The sequence below is a fragment of the Bidens hawaiensis genome, unplaced genomic scaffold (genome assembly GCF_021521415.1).
Source record: "Bidens hawaiensis isolate Kalapana, Puna unplaced genomic scaffold, B.hawaiensis_p1.1 tig00036885_1, whole genome shotgun sequence".
Lineage (NCBI taxonomy): Eukaryota > Viridiplantae > Streptophyta > Magnoliopsida > Asterales > Asteraceae > Bidens > Bidens hawaiensis.
The window spans coordinates 141,622-160,271 of record NW_027496450.1 but is presented as its reverse complement, the minus strand read 5'-3'; the positions used below and the strand labels follow the sequence as shown (position 1 = coordinate 160,271).

The window sequence follows — 18,650 nt, the reverse complement described above, 5'->3', positions numbered from 1 at the left end:
GAGCTGGAGAATTTTTGGGAACTGGGGGTCGCACTGGACGTCGTGGCAGGCCTCGTCTTGTCCGGCAACCCTCGGTAGAAGAAGCTTCCCACACCGAAGATGAAGGAAGCGCCGCTGGAGGAGACCAGAACAACAACGAAGAAGTTCAACTTAGCCCTGCAGTTCAAGCAGCCATTGTTCAAGCTGTAGTTGCTGCGGTGAAGAACCTGAATCCCGAAGGATCTGCTGGAAGCCGTGAACGAACTGCTGAAGGGGCGGGTGGTGATGGTAGGAAGGATGGGGAAGGAGAAAGAGGGGCCTCGAGTGAGGATAAGTCTGTGGGAGATGATGACAGGAAGAGGGGCCGAGGCGGTTGCAACTATAAGTCCTTCAAAGGTTGTGACCCGCCTAAGTTGACTGGTTTAGGAGACGCAATCGCTACTCTTCAGTGGATAACCGCCATGGATAAGGTTATCCGCATTAGCGAGTGCCGTCCTGACCAAGCTGTCGGTTATGCCACCCAATCATTTGATGATGAGGCTATGTATTGGTGGGAGAGTGTGGAGCAGAGGAAGACCCGTGAAGAGATCAAGGCGATGAGATGGAATGACCTAAAGGACATGGTGATGAAGAGGTTATGCGCTGATACAGAAGTTGAAAGAGTGGAGATGAAGTTTCTGAACTTGAAAGCGGAAGAGATGACACAACGAGAGTATACTACTGAATTCAACCGCATGTCTAGGTTGGTACCTGACATGGTGAACACCGAAGCTAAAAGGATCAAGTGTTACGTAAGGGGACTTCCACGGAATGTTCGCACTTTGGTTAAGTCTAGTAAGCCCGTAACATTTGACTCGGCCGTGGAATTGGCCGAGATGATTTATGAGGACCTTGCCATCTGTAAAGAGGAGAAGATGGAACCGAAGAGAAAGAACCCGACCCCAGAACCAGAGGAAACCAATGAGGTGGATCCACGCAAGAAGAAGGCGAGGCAGAAGGGGTTCACTGCTTGTGAAAAATGTGGGAAGAGACACCCCGGAGAGTGCAGAATGGGATTAGGTGTTTGCTACAGGTGTGGAAGAGCAGGACATTCCTCTTGGGAATGTAATGATTACCATAGGTGTCACAACTGTGGAAGACGTGGGCACCTAGCAAGGGATTGCAAGAAGCCAAAGGGAGGACATGAAGGAGAGAAGAGTGCTTGAGGTTTAACAGATTCCTCCGTACGCTTAGAGAAGCCATTCAAGAAGGCCAGATGCTAGCCATAAGTATTAAAACTATGTGTAACTTATTGATGACTCGATGCGGGTTGTTTTATGTTGAAGTTTAGACTGGTGTTTATTAATTATTGTACGAATTGTCTGAATGCATGTTAGTCATGATAAATTGTTGTGTTGTGATAAAGTGTCGACTTAGGCTGTAGCATTAATATGATTTAGGACAAAGCCTCTTGAAGATCGAAACGAGACTTGGTACATTGAGGGCCTCATGGTAAAGCTACCTTAAATAGCTAATACACATGACCACCATTCAATGACTGCAAAGTCGGAAGTAAGAAGGATAACTCAGAAAACGAAGGCGATTCAATAAAGCGTGTAAATATAAGAAGTTTTCCTTTTATAGGGAATAAGTTAGGTTTCGGGGACGAAACCTCTTTAAGGAGGGAAGACTTGTAACATCCCGAAATTTCCAAAATAATATCAATTATATTACCTAATAATAGAGGGAAAGTTTACTCGGGTTATCAGGAAATAAATAAAAGAATAGGAGTTGGTATGGGTCGGGCTAGCGTCGGGTAATGGATGTGGGTTATGGACTTGGAATAATAGAGATGGGTTAAATGAGAATGGGCCTTAGGTCCATGGGATTTCAGGGATATAAATACCCTAACACCCCAAAATATCTTCATTTCTATCATTATCCAAACACACACACACCCACACACACACGCCACAACTTCGCCGGCCGAGCCAAGGGAAGAATCGGGCAGGTCCGAGAGAGGGCGATTAGTGTGCTAGCAAGTTAAACGAGATCCAAACAAGCTCAAAAAGGTATGATTCTTGATCTTTGAGGTTTAAAGATCCAAGCTTTTTAGTGTATAAGCGACCAAAAATGGTCGGGAAGCGTAGTGGGTGATATTGAACCATAGCAAGGGTGTTAAAATCGCTCAAAATGCTGAAAAGAAACCGAACAGCGGCTGTCTGGGCAACTTCGCCTGCATCTGGGCAACTTCGCCTTCAACGCGATGAACTTCGCCTGCAAGCTAAGTTCGCCTGATGAACTTCGCCTGCAAGCTAAGTTCGCCTGATGGCAACTTCGCTGTAAAGTTAAGTTCGCCTAACTGGTAACTTCGCCTGAGGCCAAGTTCGCCTGATGGCAACTTCGCTGTAAAGCTAAGTTCGCCTAAGGTTAACTTCGCCTAGAGCTAAGTTCGCCCGAGGGTTAACTTCGCCTAAAGTCAAGTTCGTTTAGAAAATAAATTAAAAATCTAATGAAAAATGTGTTAAGACAGTTAATGGAAATAAAATTTTTCCAAGCTGACCTGGCAGCTCGACCCCAGCCAGGGGCTCTGCCCCTTGGACCCTGCTAGGGGCTGCCGCCCCTAGACCCCGCTGCCAGGGGCGCTGCCCCCGGACCCCCGTACGTTGTGGGTCATATAAAGATAGAAATACATTATGAGAAGTGATAGTTAATTGATACGTATACTTGTTATACAGTCAGCCGTGCACAACTGAAGAAAGGGATTACGATTAACGGTGAACGTAACCGTGTTCAGGTGAGTTTCTAGCCCCATTCCTTGTTATGTTTTCGGGGCTGTGTGCATACTCAATGTGATAGTTAATACACTTATCCTAAGAGATAAGTGTATGCCTTATGTGGATAATATGAAATGTATGAATGATTGCTTGATGGTACGTGGACGATCATCGGATATTGCACGTACTGTCAGGTTGTAACGCTATGTATAAGGTAAGTATGTTAGGTATGTTTATGTGTATGAACATGATGGAGATAATAGAAGAAAGAAATGATAATGTATGGTTGTATGGTTACGAAAAGGGTACCGAGCCCTACTAAAACTCGAGGTATGATGTATGGTTGTATGGTAACGAAGAGAGAATCGAACCCTACTAATATTTGGGAACTAGGGAACCGAACCATACCAATATCCGAGAAAAGAGGTGTATGCCGTGTATGACATATGTGATAGATACGATTGATTGTCTGACGGTACGTGAATGATCTTCGGATATTGCACGTACTGTCAGGATATAAATAAAGATATTAATATTGCATGTAATGTAAGGATGATGTATGAACATTATGAATGAAAGCTTGTCGGTACGTGAACGATCTTCGGATATTGCACGTATCGTCAAGGGAAGTGATTAGCTCCTTACATGGATATTAAATAATAACGTATAGATAGTGTTCCTTTTATGGAAAGTATAGTGTTCCTTTTATGGAAAGTATGGTGTTCCTTTTATGGATAGTATAGTGTTCCTTTTATGGAAAGTATAGTGTTCCTTTTATGGAAAGTATAGTGTTCCTTCTATGGATAGTAAAGTGTTCCTTCTATGGAAAGTATACAGAGTGTTCCTCCTATGGAAATTATATATAGTATGGTAATGGTAATGGTTCTTTTAATAGATATTACGTGACGATCCTCCTATGGATATTTATACGAGGTTAAGATAGTAATATGTGTCTTCGGATACGGGAAGAAATATATGGGAATAAATTGTATGTATGGTAGCAAGTATGTAGGTAGAACAGAAGGGCAACTAGTGAAGTATGGATATGTATCTACAGATATGTATGTATGTGTATGTATTGTATGGCATTCGATTAACTAGAACTCACTCAGCGTAGCTGACTTTTAGTATGCACGCAGGTGAGCTGATTACAGAGCTAGCATGAGGATGACACACGGCATGGATTGAACGGCTGGCATCTGAAGAAAGAAGTAAAAAAGTTTTAAAAATAAAGTTTTGTGTTATGGTATCAAAGAAAAGATTTAATTTTTTGTAACAAATGATTGATGTTTTATATTCCGCGAAAAGTTTTAATAAACTCTGATTTGAAGAACTGTGTTTATGAGTAAATCCGACACGAAAGTAGGGCCACCGGGTTCGGGGCCTTACAATATTTAAGCGGAGATTATATATTATATATTATTGGTATCTACCTTTTAAATATATGTACAAAATAAATAACTAAGATTATTAATTGACTTTATTTCACAAATCATATTACAAAGTAAGAAAACGTGAGATATGTGGCCAGTGACATCATCATCAACAACATGGATCCCTTATTTGATTTTTTTTTTTTTTTGGCTAATCATAATTTATAATTTGTTACTAGTAATTTCCAAATTAACGAGCCCATATTTGTGTTAGATGAAAAAGTATATGGAGCCCACCTCAAAAAAGAAAACGTGATGGTAAAGAATAGAGAGGCGGTGGACAGGAAGTAAAAAGAAAATATTTTTGAAGAAGGCAATCATTAGAGACGAGAAGGGGCAGCAGACCCTACGGCTATCAGAGAGGCTCACGCAAAGAAAGAAGAAAAGAGAAGGAGCAAGCCTTGGTTCAACCAAATAACATCCGGGTTCAACACCTACTCATCCAAACGTCTTTATTATTCGGTTTGAATTTAATATTTTCGTCATAAATTTATTATTTGAACCTATTTATTATCTTTTGTTCTTGAGTATGGTTGTTGGCTAAACCCTTAGACCACCTAGGTTATGATGAACCTACTTTGATGTTTTGATTTGACTTGGGATTATTTATCGTTATGGTTTTTATGTTTTAGTAAAAGATTTATTTATATTAAATTGATGCATATGGATGCTTAGGATTGTTTGATGAGTTTTATTCCATAGCTTTCCTTGATTATTGTTTGTCATATGATAGGTTGCTATTAGATCAATTAAGTGTTCTTGATTATTTTATGATTGATGTCATGACAAGATCATAGAATAATATTGTCAAATAAACCTAAGTGTGCTGCTAACCTAAAATCTGTAAAGTGCCAGGTTATTGATAGATCTTTATTATTTAATCTTGCTAGATTTAGTTCTTCGTAAGGAGTCCGTCTAGGGTTGATTATTTATTATTGTCTATTGAGTCAATTAAATATTTTAAATTGCCTTTGATTTCCGCGTTGTAAGGTAGGATTTCGTATAAAGGAACTAAATCATAATTAATTAGGTGACCGTAAGGGAACTTGATTTTTAATACTGGTATGCGTTAAAATTTATTAGAAACCCATAGGTGTCTTCTTGAGAAGGGTCAGGGATCCTGTTCGGGTTTTCTTTTAAGTGTCTATTTTACAATCCCAGTCCATAACTAAATATTTTCCCGGGTTAAGTCATAACTGAAATTTAGAGGATTCTAACCTAGGTAGTTTTCTCATCATCATATTATTTTAAATAACAAATTCTTGCTTTTGTTTAAATTACTTGTTTTCTTAATTAGTTTTTAATTATAGTATTAAATTAGTATTTTAAATAAAAACCCCCAAAACAAATATAATTAATAAGTCGTGTTTTGTAGTCGAGTCTAATTAGCTAATAAACATAATTTAGAGAGTCTCGTGGGTTCGATATCCGGACTTACTTAGCTTTACTAGAGTCGACCGGTTCACTTGCCGGTTAGTAGTTTAGTCGAGTTTTAGAGAGTCTAGAGTATTACTTAGTGTTTATCTTTAGTTAATTTAGTTAATAATTATTAAACTACTTTAAGCACAACAATGACCTTGCATGCGATTTATCTGAGTACGTTGGTTGTTACTAACTGGAAAGGACCTTACTTGCGCGATTTACACATGTTCATGGAATTGTATGATTTTCTATTACGTACATATCAAAACTTGTGTGATTCTCACCAACTACTTGTTAGTTGACTTTATTTTTATACATGCTATAGGTAAAACCATTAGAGGTTGAAGAAAAGGAAGAAAATTAGTACTTAGGTTATCAAAATAACGGATCAAGATGCAAGTTGCTAGCTGTTTTTATTTCCTTGTATTTTCTTACTTTCAAACTTGTGTATGTGATGTTTTAAATTAATTAATGATAATATTGTCACTTAATAGTGTCACATTTGTTTTGAGCAATCTGTACGTCATACTCAGACATTTCCGCTTAAACCGGGGTGTTACAACGATGCAGAACCTTCTACCTCAAAACATATTTTGAAGAAGTCAAATTTAACCTGAAAGTGATTCCAAACATCTAGGCAGAACCGAGTTGTAGCGGAAGAACCAAGTCACTAGTATTTTAAAAAAAGTCACATAGAAAGAGGCTGGAAACTCACCTATTGTCGGTTCCGCTCAGAGTTAATAGTAATACCCTTCTTCAATTGAACTCGGCTAACTGTTTAATAAAGTACAAGTATTAACTTTCTATTTTAAATATCTTATATTTCTAAGTGAACGATTCGACTTATACTTTTAACGAATTCCGAACTTCATCGGTTAATGAAACCGAACGCATAAGTTAGAAAACCAATCTTTATTAGTTTAACGAGACCTAACTTTATTATTTAAGGAACCGATCTTTATAGTTAATGATTTCTTAACAAGTAGGGTCTCGGGTTCGGTTTATGTTTTCATTTGAATCAGGTTTGGGTTGAGTCTGCGTGCTTTATTTGGTTGAATTTGGATCGAGCCGATGCACCCTTCTTCCCATTCAACTTGTTGGAGTCGAGTCAGGTATCCCCTAGTCGACTCGAACAGATTGCTTGAACCAACTCAAAGCCCACTCAAGTCAACCCATTGAGTCGAGTACATCATTCCAATCGAGTCCATTATTTAGGTCGAGCTCCATGACCCTATCGAGTCGATCGCATATTCCACTCGATCCGACTGGTCGATTCGGTTCCTTGGCCACATTCGACTCAAACGTGAGCCGAGTCTTTCAACCCAGTAGAATCCTCAATCGAGTCGGGTTCTCCTTTGCGACTCATATTTTAGATCGAGTCCTACCCCCACTCGGCTGGAACTTGAATCGAACCACCTTATGTCCGGTCGACTCGAATTATGAGTCGAGTCTACATATATATATATATATATATATGGTAAGGTTAAAATGAAAACCCATTTGAGTTGTGAAAATCCGCGAAAACCCTATGTAACATCATTTTTTTATTTTTGTTACATGTAATATATGTTGTAACATTTAATACAAAATATCGAAACATCAAAAAAAATGTTTTGCTATTTTTTAACATTTTTTACTAATTTTTATATATGTTTTCAGGAAAGACAAAAAGTTATATTTATATTTACATTTTTTATTCACTTAATTGTGGACCACAAGATTTAAACATTAATTAAAAACATGTGGTTGAGAATGGGTTTCTAGAGTTTTCACAACTCAAGTGGGTTTTCATTTTATACTTAGCCTATATATATATATATATATATATATATATATATATATATATATATATATATCCACTTGGTTAGAGTGGGGTTGGATGCTACAACTACTTAGTTCAAATTAAACCCATTGAGTCGGGATCCAACTCAACCGCTTGGCCTGAGTAAAGTCTATTTGGGTCCTATAATCTCATTCGGACAAAATAGGGAATCGGGTTTTATAACCCTCGCGAACCGGTTTAGGTTCGAACCCCGTGTTCACTTGAACCGAATCAAAATCATTTGAACCGAACTCCAACCCATTTTCACGGTTCAAACAAAACTTACTCGAATCGGGTGGACTAGTTCGTTTCGTTATCTAACTTCCAATATTCATTTGTTCATTACTACTTCATAAGAAACGAGAACAAGATGAAGATGAATGAAAGGATTAACTTTTAACAAATACATACCTTATAGATTTAGTCTAGATTGGATCCTGAATATCTTGAAATTCCTAGGTGATCTCTTCTTCTTAGGTGAATAGAATACAACTTGCTAATTTTTTATCTTGAATGAGATGAAAGGAAGGAATGTTTGTGTGTGTGCACTGGTGGTATACGTGTGTATCTGATGATGATGATGATGATGATGATGATGATGATGATGATGATGGGAATAACTAGGGTTTTAGGAATGTTTAGGACTTAAATACTCTTAGGCCCATAGGCTTTAGGCCCATAATCACCCGTAAGTCCATGAACAATCCTATGCTTATCCTTTCACACTATTTATTATTTAATTTAATTAAATAACGACACACGACATTTAATTAAATAAAATCTTATATTATTTTATTCAATAGTTTTCAAACGCGGATGTTAACACTAACTCAAACTTGTCTATTTAAACGAATCTACCAAGTAAAAGATTTAAAATTTTATTATGAAATCATTGTAGAAAATTTGTAAGGACCATAAATATTACCAAATGAGTATTTTAAGAACAACCAAGTTATTTGTTAGTCTCCAATAGTTATAAATTTTTAGTCAACTAATACTACTTGGATGAATGATTTATACATAACAACCTTTAAGCGTCAAAAAGAATTTATAAATTTAAAGAAAGAGCACGCACGTAAAGCGAGCAAAGATGAGTCTTTAGAGCTTGATGGTTAATGGTTTTCCGGCTTGGATGAGTCTTGGGTTTCGGTAAGATTATAACCGATTGAGAGAAGAGAAAGATTAAAACAAAGTACAGAATAGAAAGTGCTATGGAGAGTGTTTGTTGAGAGAGGCTACATGCAAAAACAAGAAAGAGTGTGATATGGAGTCTATTTATGGGAGGGTTGTAAGGGGTTTAAAAAGAAACTAGAATTTTAATTTAACTAGAAACTTGACTAAGCTTTTGGAATATTAGACTTGGTCTCTGGCTAGTCGGTTTGCACCACAACCAAATGGAAGGGAAGAAGAAGACAAAAATGAGTAGGTTATATCCCTGAGACTTGCAAAGAAAGAACATGAGTATGGTCTTTGGATAATATAAATCAAGAATGCACATTACTTGCTCATATGAATAACATGTAGGTCCTTTTGTCTGGCTTTTCTTCTTATTGCTACTATCGATTTGACAGAAAGTAAAAGGCAAGAAATGTGTTGACCAAGTCTTACAAGTTTGGTAAGAACTAATATAATAATACTACACACAAAAAATAACACTTGGGTAAACATGCTGCTACAATGGGTGGAAAGGGGAAAGCCACCGGCTTTTGTGTGGAAAGGAGGACAAATATTGAATATGGTGAGTAAATTAATCCGTTTGTTGCCCATATTGTCTACTTCGTAAGAAACTCATTATAATATAATGAGATATTAGAAATTTAAATATGTCATTAATTAGATGTATATAGCAATTAGTTTTGTAGGATTATGGGGACCCAATTTTGAGATTAAGTGGTTGGATTGCGTCTTGAACTTTAATAAATAAGAGGTTTTATAGATAAAAATTTAATAAAAACTCAGCTTGGATTCGATCCATATGTTCTAAATCCGTGCCATGTGTATATTTAAAATCTACACCTTTAGACTTAATAAAATCATATACAAATAGTATTAAATACATGCCATGTGTATATTTATAAATATATACTTTCGGGTGTGTTCGTAATCTCAAACTGCTAGAAAAATACGTCTATGTGTATTAGCGCCAAAAGATTATATAAAAATAATCTTATGCAATATGTATGTTTGCATGCGTGCATGTATGTATGTATGTATGTATATCGCATTCTGAAATTCCGACTGTCTTATCACCAATGTTCTCGTTTGTCAAGCTATTCCTTGTGTAACTCTGTAATTCCGATAATTACCTAGTGCATATGATGTGCATGATCTATCTTGCTAGATCTATTGTTGATTAAGTAGACCTGCGTCTTACCTATTGCAATTAACGTAATCTAATCAAGTTTAAGGATTGTTCCAAATTGTGGATTGTCACAGACTAAAATCGTAAATTTGAAACTATTGGACTAAAACCGCAGATTTAGACAACCACATGGACAAAAACCGCAGTTTACTCCATCAATTATTTTTAAATTACATTTTTATTATTTTGTTTGGCCCGGTTAATACAACATAGTCTGGTCAGAGTGGGATCGGGACTCTCCAAATTTAGAGAGTGCGGTAGCCTAAATACAAAAAAATCATCACTCTAAAAAAATAAAAATTATGGTATAGATATGTCTCGTACATCATTCATGATTCTATTTTCGGAATGTATGACTATAAACTCTTTCTAGTTGCTAAGTTATCTTTGGCTTGTGCTTCACATCTACCATTGGCGTATACTTTTGACATACATGTGTATGAAGTTGATAAATACCACCGCATAACACTACGTCATTGATAATCTTCTCTACGTCTCGTCTCATTGGCAACACTTAAAAATGGCCAACACCACACTAATTTTCCATATTAAAAATGAAGATATATTTTTGTGTTTTCATCTTCTTGTGCATGTTCTCACTTTCCTCAGCCCAAGTTTCATCTCCTGTCCTTGACATGGACGGAAATTCCCTCAGACGCGACACGAGCTGCTACATCTTGCCCATCACACGTGGCATGGGAGGCGGCATAGACCTAAGACCCACATCAGTAAACCTGAAATGCAAGCTTGCGGTGGCCCAAGAACGCATTGAGTACGACGGGTTACCATTAACTTTCATACCAGCCAACACTAGCAAAGACGCCATCATTTGTGAATCCATTGATCTTAACATTATGTTCTCAGGTAACGTCACCATTTGTGGCAAGCCTTCGGTTTGGAGGCGTGAGGTTATGAACCAACAAGAGTTTATCTCGAGCTATGGTAAGGTAGGGAATCCAGGTAGGGATACCTTAAGCAATTGGTTCATTATTAGAGAAGTATGGTCCCGGCAAGGGTTACAAGCTTGTGTATTGTCCTACGGTGTGCAACACCTGCAGCCCCGCTTGTGGTGATATTGCTGTGGCTAATGACTGGCAAAGAACTCTGATTTTGAGTAACGAGCCTCTAGTGGTCATGTTGAAGAAGGCATCGTGACTTAATTCCTCATCAAGAATGGTTACTTGTAATAATAACAGCTTGTCGTATGTCATGTTGTAAACGTTATAAAATTACCAATAAAACACAACAATATACGATAGCATCTATTTGTGCCTTGTGCTTGACATCTCTACTGATGTATGCTTCTCGCATACATGTGTATAGTATATAAACACATCATCTCTAAGACTATAATCTTCTTCCCGTCTCCTATAAATACAAGCTAGACATTCGGTTACACTTTTAATCGCCCAGCAACATACAGCAATAACACTTGATATCCTTCTGTGTTTTCATTATATTCTCCATGCTCTCAATATCCTCCACCCAAACTCCATTTATCCTTCATATCAACCGAGAATTCCACAGATCAGGCAAACGCTACTACATCTTGCCTGTCATGCGCAGTAGAGGCTGCAGCAGCTACCGTTGAGTTTCATACCAGACAATTCAACCAATGGCTCATGGCATCTTTCATGAATCCACAGATCTTAACATTAAGTTCCCAAGTAAAACAATGTGGCCAGACTGCAGTTTTGAGGCTTGAAACCATAAACGGACAATGGTTCTTCTCAAGACGTGGGACAGTGGGGAATTATTATTCAACTGGTTCAAGATAGAGAAATATGGTGAAAATGGTTATAAGCTTTGTTTACTGCCCTACGGTGTGCAACACATGCAGTCCCAATTTGTGGGTGACATTGGTGTCACTAAAGGCGAACGTAGAGGTTTAAAAAGGCATTATGACTTTATACCATTTGCATGCAATAAAGTTGATGTAGCGTTATAAGAAGATAAATAAAACACAACCATATACAAGGATTCTATGTTCTGTAAAAAAATAATACCAAGAACAATATCAAGATTCTACCTTTAGAAGCATGCAATCAAAGTTAAAACAACCAAATTTACTCCACAAGCAGAAAGCTTCAACCACTAATCAAATTTTAAAAAAAACTCGAGAAATAACTAACTCTGCATAGCATGGTAGTTCTCGAGTTCCTTATCGAGTTCATCAGCCGACTTGTCCACAGCTGGCTTCCTGCCTCGACCGCGACCCCGACCACTACTTTGACCACGACCTCGCCCACGACCACCAACACTGCCGCCACGTGTGTTTATCATACCACCACGACCGTTCCTTGTACCTCCACCGTGTCTCTGCCTAAAAACACAAACCAGTATACACAATCAAAACTTTTCTCATGAAACCAAACGATATTAAAATTTATGGTTTTAAAAAGAAACAAAATAAAAGGTAAAAACCATCACAAGGTGCGTACCCAAATGAACGATTAGCTGCAGTAGCACCTCTACCTCGGCCCATTCTTGACCTGCAAGGGAGTATGTTACATTAAATCACAATCTTTTAAATTGCGCGCTTATTGTGCTGATGCGCTATTACGAGGATCACGTCGCATTGCGCCAAATTCATGGCATGCGCTCCCAACGCGCATCCAAACTTTGGACAAAACGCAACAAAGCAAAGCGTTCCCAACACAATGACCAAAATATTATTGTTATTTTCATATATATGTGTTTAAATAAAACTAGAATGATACTTTGTTATCCATGTGTGACTTTAAATTGAAACAGTAAAAAATATTTAAAAAGTGGCAAAAATAGTGTAAATCCATGAGCTACGTGTTATATATGTCGAGACTTGTTTTGTGAATTCTTTAAAGCAATGTATATAAAGCTAAAATTTCTGTTACGTGTTTTACATAAGATAAAATAATACATAGTGTGGCCAACTAGAATGTAAATCAAGCAATATGTAAAACACAAACTTCACAAAAACTCCATGTCGATGTCCAAAACGATCAAGATCAATTGCTAACAATTGCGAACTTTATATCAAGTTTAAGTTGGCAATTGTGAGAGTCAAATACAATAATTTGATTGTTTTAGAGATCAGTAAGGGGATTTCGCCTATTTGTAAAGTTGGTGCATTAGACTACTGCTCAAGTTAGATTCTAGATTGCAACAAATACTGCTTTATTGGGATGTAAAAACACACAAACATATTTAGCTTTGTATAATTAATGCTTTAAAAAGAAAATCATAAAATAAGTCTTGCACTTAACAGTATTTTCAACTGCAATTCTCCTTTCCAACCAAGTCTAAAGCCGAAATTATCTAGCTGTCCCGATGTCACAAAAAATTCTGTGATAATAGTTCTTCTCAAAAAAAAGATCTTTAGCTTTAAAATAATTAAAGTACCTTCCATAAGCAAGGTTATCTTTTATTTTGTCTTAAAAGAATAAAAGGAAATGTGAAAGATAACATACGTCATCACAACCGTCCTCTGGCCATTTAAACCTCCAACAACATTGACACGAGCAGAAACAGGAACCTTAGTGTTGGACCCTTCAATTTCAATCTTCATAGGCTTCCCGTCCAATTGCACATTGTTATACCGCTTTAATGCCTGAAAAGCATCACTTCTTCTAGCAAACAACACTTCAGCTGAGCCCTGTAAAATGAACACACGATATTATTTGATTTTACACTTTTACCCTTCACAATCACATTTATCATTTCCATAAAACTTACACTTGGACGACCATGTTTGTCATAATGAATTGCATATCTTTTCAGCTCTCCAATCTCAGAGAAAAGTTCCTATAGTTTAAAATCCATTATCAAAAAACTAAAAAAAGAAAACTTGCTAGAACGAGGCACGTGAAATACATATATAAACAAGTTGTAAGGATGTACCCTAATATCTGAATTTGTCACTCCAATGTCCAAGTTGGAAATGTTTAATTTTGCGCCATTATCGAATCCGGGAACACCTGCTGCAGTTAAACTCTCTTCAAGCAAGTTGTGCTGCCAAGGTGAATTCTTTGGTTTGCGGAAAGACTGAAGCAAGCATACCAAAAAAGTCCAAATTGGGACAAAGTCAGTCTATTACCATAAGTTAAACAATTCACCGTTCTTCATGAATGAATCCAGAAACATTCAAATATTGAAATGATGAAATACTCATAACATTGAGGTATGTGGAGCTACACTAAACCCATTGCACAAAAAGTTTTGCTATTGTATAGAAACAAGCTCCAGTTCTGAAGTTCACGCGAAGGAATCCCCTTTGCAAAAACACCATGAACTAGGAGAGTAACTGATACTTTTGCTGGTGATATATCCCAGAAAAAGTAATAAATTCCATCATACATCCACCATCAAAAAATAGTATTGATGCTAGTAAATTGACCAAAAATAGATAGGCACGTGTTAGAATTTAGAAATGAGTATAGAAAATTTTGTCCCCTCTACTGTTTGGACTTTTGGTTATTTGAAATGATGAAGCTCCTTTAAAGGATGTGGCAAGCAAGTAAGCAATCTAACACAGCAATAACATCAAAGAACTTTTGTATCATCAAGCAGATGCATAAGAAAGCCCTCAATGCAACTCAAATGAAGTAGAGAGTAACAATTCTTTAGTAGCAGATCTGATATGTACTTTGCCATGAAGATGATGGTATCAAACACTCCTCACGTTAGAATTTCTAGCACAATGTTATGAGGTCCTCATGTTTGGTTTCTACTCAATTCTTAATCAAATGCATAAGTATCCATAAATTTGAAGCTTGCCTTGGCAATAGTATAAGCTGATGGCCGAGCATTGACAGCAAGGGGACCTCTGCGAGGTGGCCCTGTTGGTCTTCCACCACCAAATGACCTTTGTTGACCTCGGCCACCACGGGCCCGACCACGACCTCGATCTCTACCTCTAACAGTAGTACGCCTACTCTTTATCATATCATCAAGCGACATATCCAAAGATGCCATTGCAAAGAAAACTGCACAGCCTTACTTTCAGAAGTAAACAGCCTGTCAAACACCAAAACTTATAAGAAAACTAGATCCAATATTGATTAAGTTGACAGTAAATGAAGATGTTCACAATACAACTACCTAAATCACAATATCATCTATATGAACAAGCTCATATCATCACAAAGAAACTAAACTACTCCCAAGTAAAGTAAAACACACACAATCACTGAATCACAAATATTGCAAGTTAAAACTGTGGAGTCTGGGCATTCAATGCCTTGACAAGGCTATGAATAACTTCCTGCATACCATGGTTCTAATACCATCGTTGTTAATAGCAAATGGCAGTCAATAGCAACAAGCTACCTATACGCTACGTAGAGATAGCGATGAAATAGTGGGCGCTATTTGATGTTTAGCGACAACGTATTAGAAAATTATTTAAAAAGAAATAGGCTTTAATTCACGCATTTAAGTTTTTACGAATTAATTACTGAAGATTGATGCTGTTTGGCCGATTACTAAAAATTCAGTTTTTAATATTAAAAAAAAAAACAAATTGTCGCTAACGCTATTGAGCGTTAAACATCAGATTGCGCTGGATCATCGCTTCTCTGCGCTATTCGCAATAGCGCATGCTATGAGTGCTATTAACAACTATGTCTAATACTTTTATGAACTACAGATATGACAGGCATTCACCTATGTTTGATCAGTAGCTAGCAATAAACAAGCTCGGAACTCAAAATTTAAAACAAAAACAATCAAGATCTACCTTGAAAAAAGCAATGGGCATTCAAATTTTAGTACAACTATCTTCGAATGCATTATATGCATGTATCACAATATCACATCAAATGTCATTGCGGCAGTGATGCCTAAAAGTTTGATGAATGAAGAATTATTAGTTCTCACCTGATTTAGTTATACCTGTTTACAAATCCTAAATTCACAAGTCTCAATAAACAAATTAAACTCAAATCACAAGCTTTAATAAGCATTCATCTACCTTTTTTCAGTAGCAAGCAGCAAATAAGCTCATATCTCAAAAATTAGGGCAAAAGCAATCAAGATCTACCGTTAAAAAATCAAAAATCATACTACACAACAGATAACGAAACAAAAACCTAATTGACTCCGTATACGTGAGATTAATAACGCTGCTGAGATAATCTAACGGCTAATTTGTACATATACAGAAAGCATACAGGATATCAACTGGTAACGTAAATTTACCTTTAGATGGTCACAGATCTGTGACGCTAGGATATATGATGGAGGATTATATGATGAGAAGCTGTGATTTATGGAGATTGTGATGCACAAAGCAAAGGGATTGAATTAGGGTTTGGGTAGAGAGGCGATAGATAGAGAGGGATAATAAAGATCGTAAAGTTTGACGTCGAACAAATTGGTAAATGGCGCTAGGGTTTTCTACAGGCCATGGTGGGCCCACTCAATTCTCCTATTTTATTCGTTCCCTTTTTTTTAACCTACCAACAAAACCCGATTCAGCTGTTTACAAAAAGCCACTCGTGATTAAACCTGTAAACGAACCGAATGTTTAGTGAATTATTCGTGAATTGTTCAACGGGAAATTTCTTTATTTAATAAATAAACGAACACGAACAAAAAATTTGTGTTTATTTAGTTAAACGAACGAACATGAACACATGGTATGTTCGTTCATTTATGTTATGTTCGTTCGTTTATGTTCATGAATGTTCGTTTATGTTTATTTATTTATGTTTGTTTATTTTTGTTCGTTTATGTCTGTTATTTATGTCCATTTTGTATTAATAGAAAATAATTAATTATTATCAGAATGAGCTATCTACTTAAAGGTTTTTTATTTTTTAATTTGTGTTTATTTAAAGATTTTCGTTTATGTTTGTTTGTGTTCATTTATGTTCGATTATCTTTGTTCAGTTATGTTCATTTGATCTTAAATAAACGAATACAAATGTTCATTTTTTAAATAAACGACAATGAGCATAAATATGTGTTCGATTAAGTGTCTGTATTCGTTTAAAGTTTTAATTGAGCGAATATGCCCTTGTTTGTGTTTGTTCGCTTCATTTACAGGCTTTCATTAATCACATTGATGAATACATCGGTCCTCTAGGCCCTGTAGATTATTTATGTTTGTTTGTGTTCATGAACACATTCATTTCCTTAATGAACGAGCACGGATATAAGATATCATTCGGTAAGTGTTCGTGAACCGTTCATGAACACATTATTTCCTTAACGAATGAACATGAACAAAGCCTTGTTCATGTTCGTTCGGTTCGTTTACAGCCCTACCCTTGATAGCGATCATATAGTCGCAAACGACTTAGTCCGCTACCAATTTCAGAGGAAACCACCGCCCGAAAGCCCACTATAATAAAACCCTTGGTTCAACTATGATATTTTTGTAACACTCGAACCCCATGACTTCTCATAAGGAAAGTCACGGGCTTCCATTGTACAAATGGCCTATGATATTTGTTCCTTCTTTTTAAACGAACTGTTTTTTGCATGGTTGCATTATTTTTCCTAAACAACATTATCTTGGTGGGATTTCTTTTCAAAGTAGTAGGTTTAAAAAGAAAAATATGGTTTCTATGTGTTTAACAATCGACCAAATGGATTTTAGGTGCCCAGCCATCTGAGATAGTTGGTTCGCGTTTATCTCTCCTAGTGGCGTTCCATGTAAGTGATGAAGTGCACATTTTTTATGACTGGATCAGCCATCTGAGATGGCTGGATCCAAATGTGATAGCATAAGATGAAACCAGGCATCTGAGATAGTAGGATTGAACTCTGTATTTTCAATCATTGCAAACTTGTGGGTTTACTCTTTTGAAGATGCAAAGATGATTTCAAAGTCATGTAGTATAAGTTGATGGTATCTGACATCTTATGAACACTATACTTACTATTTTATACAAAGGAAGTCACGAGAGTTTATCCATTATACAATAATAATTTTATTCTACAAAAGAACACCAATACGTTTTCCCTATATTTCTCAAGTTGCTACCTCACATTAATTAACTTTTAATGACGATTTGCACTTGTGGAATGCATGAAGGTTAAAGGTTGAACAAAAATGTAGGAAAAAGAATATTGGTGTTACTTTGTAAAATCAAAATTCTTCTTGTATAATTGATATACTCTCATGACTTTTAAATCATCTTTGCAGTACACCCGCGAGCTTGCAGTAATTGAAAATACGGAGTTCAATCCAACTATCTCAGATGGATGGTTTCATCTTATGATGTCACGTTGCAAAATTATGTTCAATGGAATAAATTTGGATCCAGTCATCTTAGATGACTGATCCAGTCACAACAAATGTGCACGCCATCACTTAAATGGAACACCATTAGGAGAGATAAACGTGATCCAGCCATCTCAGATGGCTAGTCGTCTCAGATGGCTGGATACCTAAAATACATTTGGTCCATTATCAGACACCTAAAAATCACTTTTTTTCTTTTTAAACCTACTACTCGGAAAAAAAAAATCTCTTGGTGGGGGGAGGTGTCTCTTCCAAAGCTTTAATTACATATTACACATATTGGAAACGTAAATCATATTAAAAATTAAGATTGTATATACACGCTGATCAAGATTAACACGAAGACGGATGCTCAAGTCGACGAAGCATTAAAGATCGATTTGATACCGGTACCGGTATTTAGTGACCTAGGTGGTTCCATTTGTTATATATGAGAGTTCACGTTAAGTTTTCAGTGAGTTTCGTTAGTTTTCATCAAGATTAAGCTGTCTTTTGTTTCATTAAATTAGTTAAATCTATTCGTGAATGATTATTTGGTCAAGACTGGGCAAAGGCTTAGTAACCCAAGCCGCCTCACATGTAGCCCTATAATAATACCATACGCCTTCAACAGCCACCGTCTCGCTTATCCTCCGATTATCTATCT

The 18,650-nt window shown here is 36.7% G+C and overlaps 1 protein-coding gene and 1 pseudogene across 1 annotated transcript; one reads left to right on the top strand and one right to left on the bottom strand.

Moving 5' to 3' along the window:
• Window positions 1–10,328: 10,328 nt before the first annotated feature.
• On the top strand, window positions 10,329–10,929 carry LOC143588933 (kunitz trypsin inhibitor 5-like; annotated as a pseudogene).
• Window positions 10,930–11,884: 955 nt separating this feature from the next.
• LOC143588918 (THO complex subunit 4D-like) lies at window positions 11,885–14,729 on the bottom strand. Its single transcript, XM_077069811.1, has 6 exons — window positions 14,530–14,729; window positions 13,654–13,797; window positions 13,489–13,557; window positions 13,224–13,408; window positions 12,216–12,266; window positions 11,885–12,097 (listed from the first exon to the last, which is right to left on the bottom strand). Exons 1-6 carry the CDS (start codon window positions 14,725–14,727, stop codon window positions 11,902–11,904), a joined length of 843 nt encoding a protein of 280 aa, XP_076925926.1. The 5' UTR covers window positions 14,728–14,729; the 3' UTR covers window positions 11,885–11,901.
• Window positions 14,730–18,650: the final 3,921 nt, after the last annotated feature.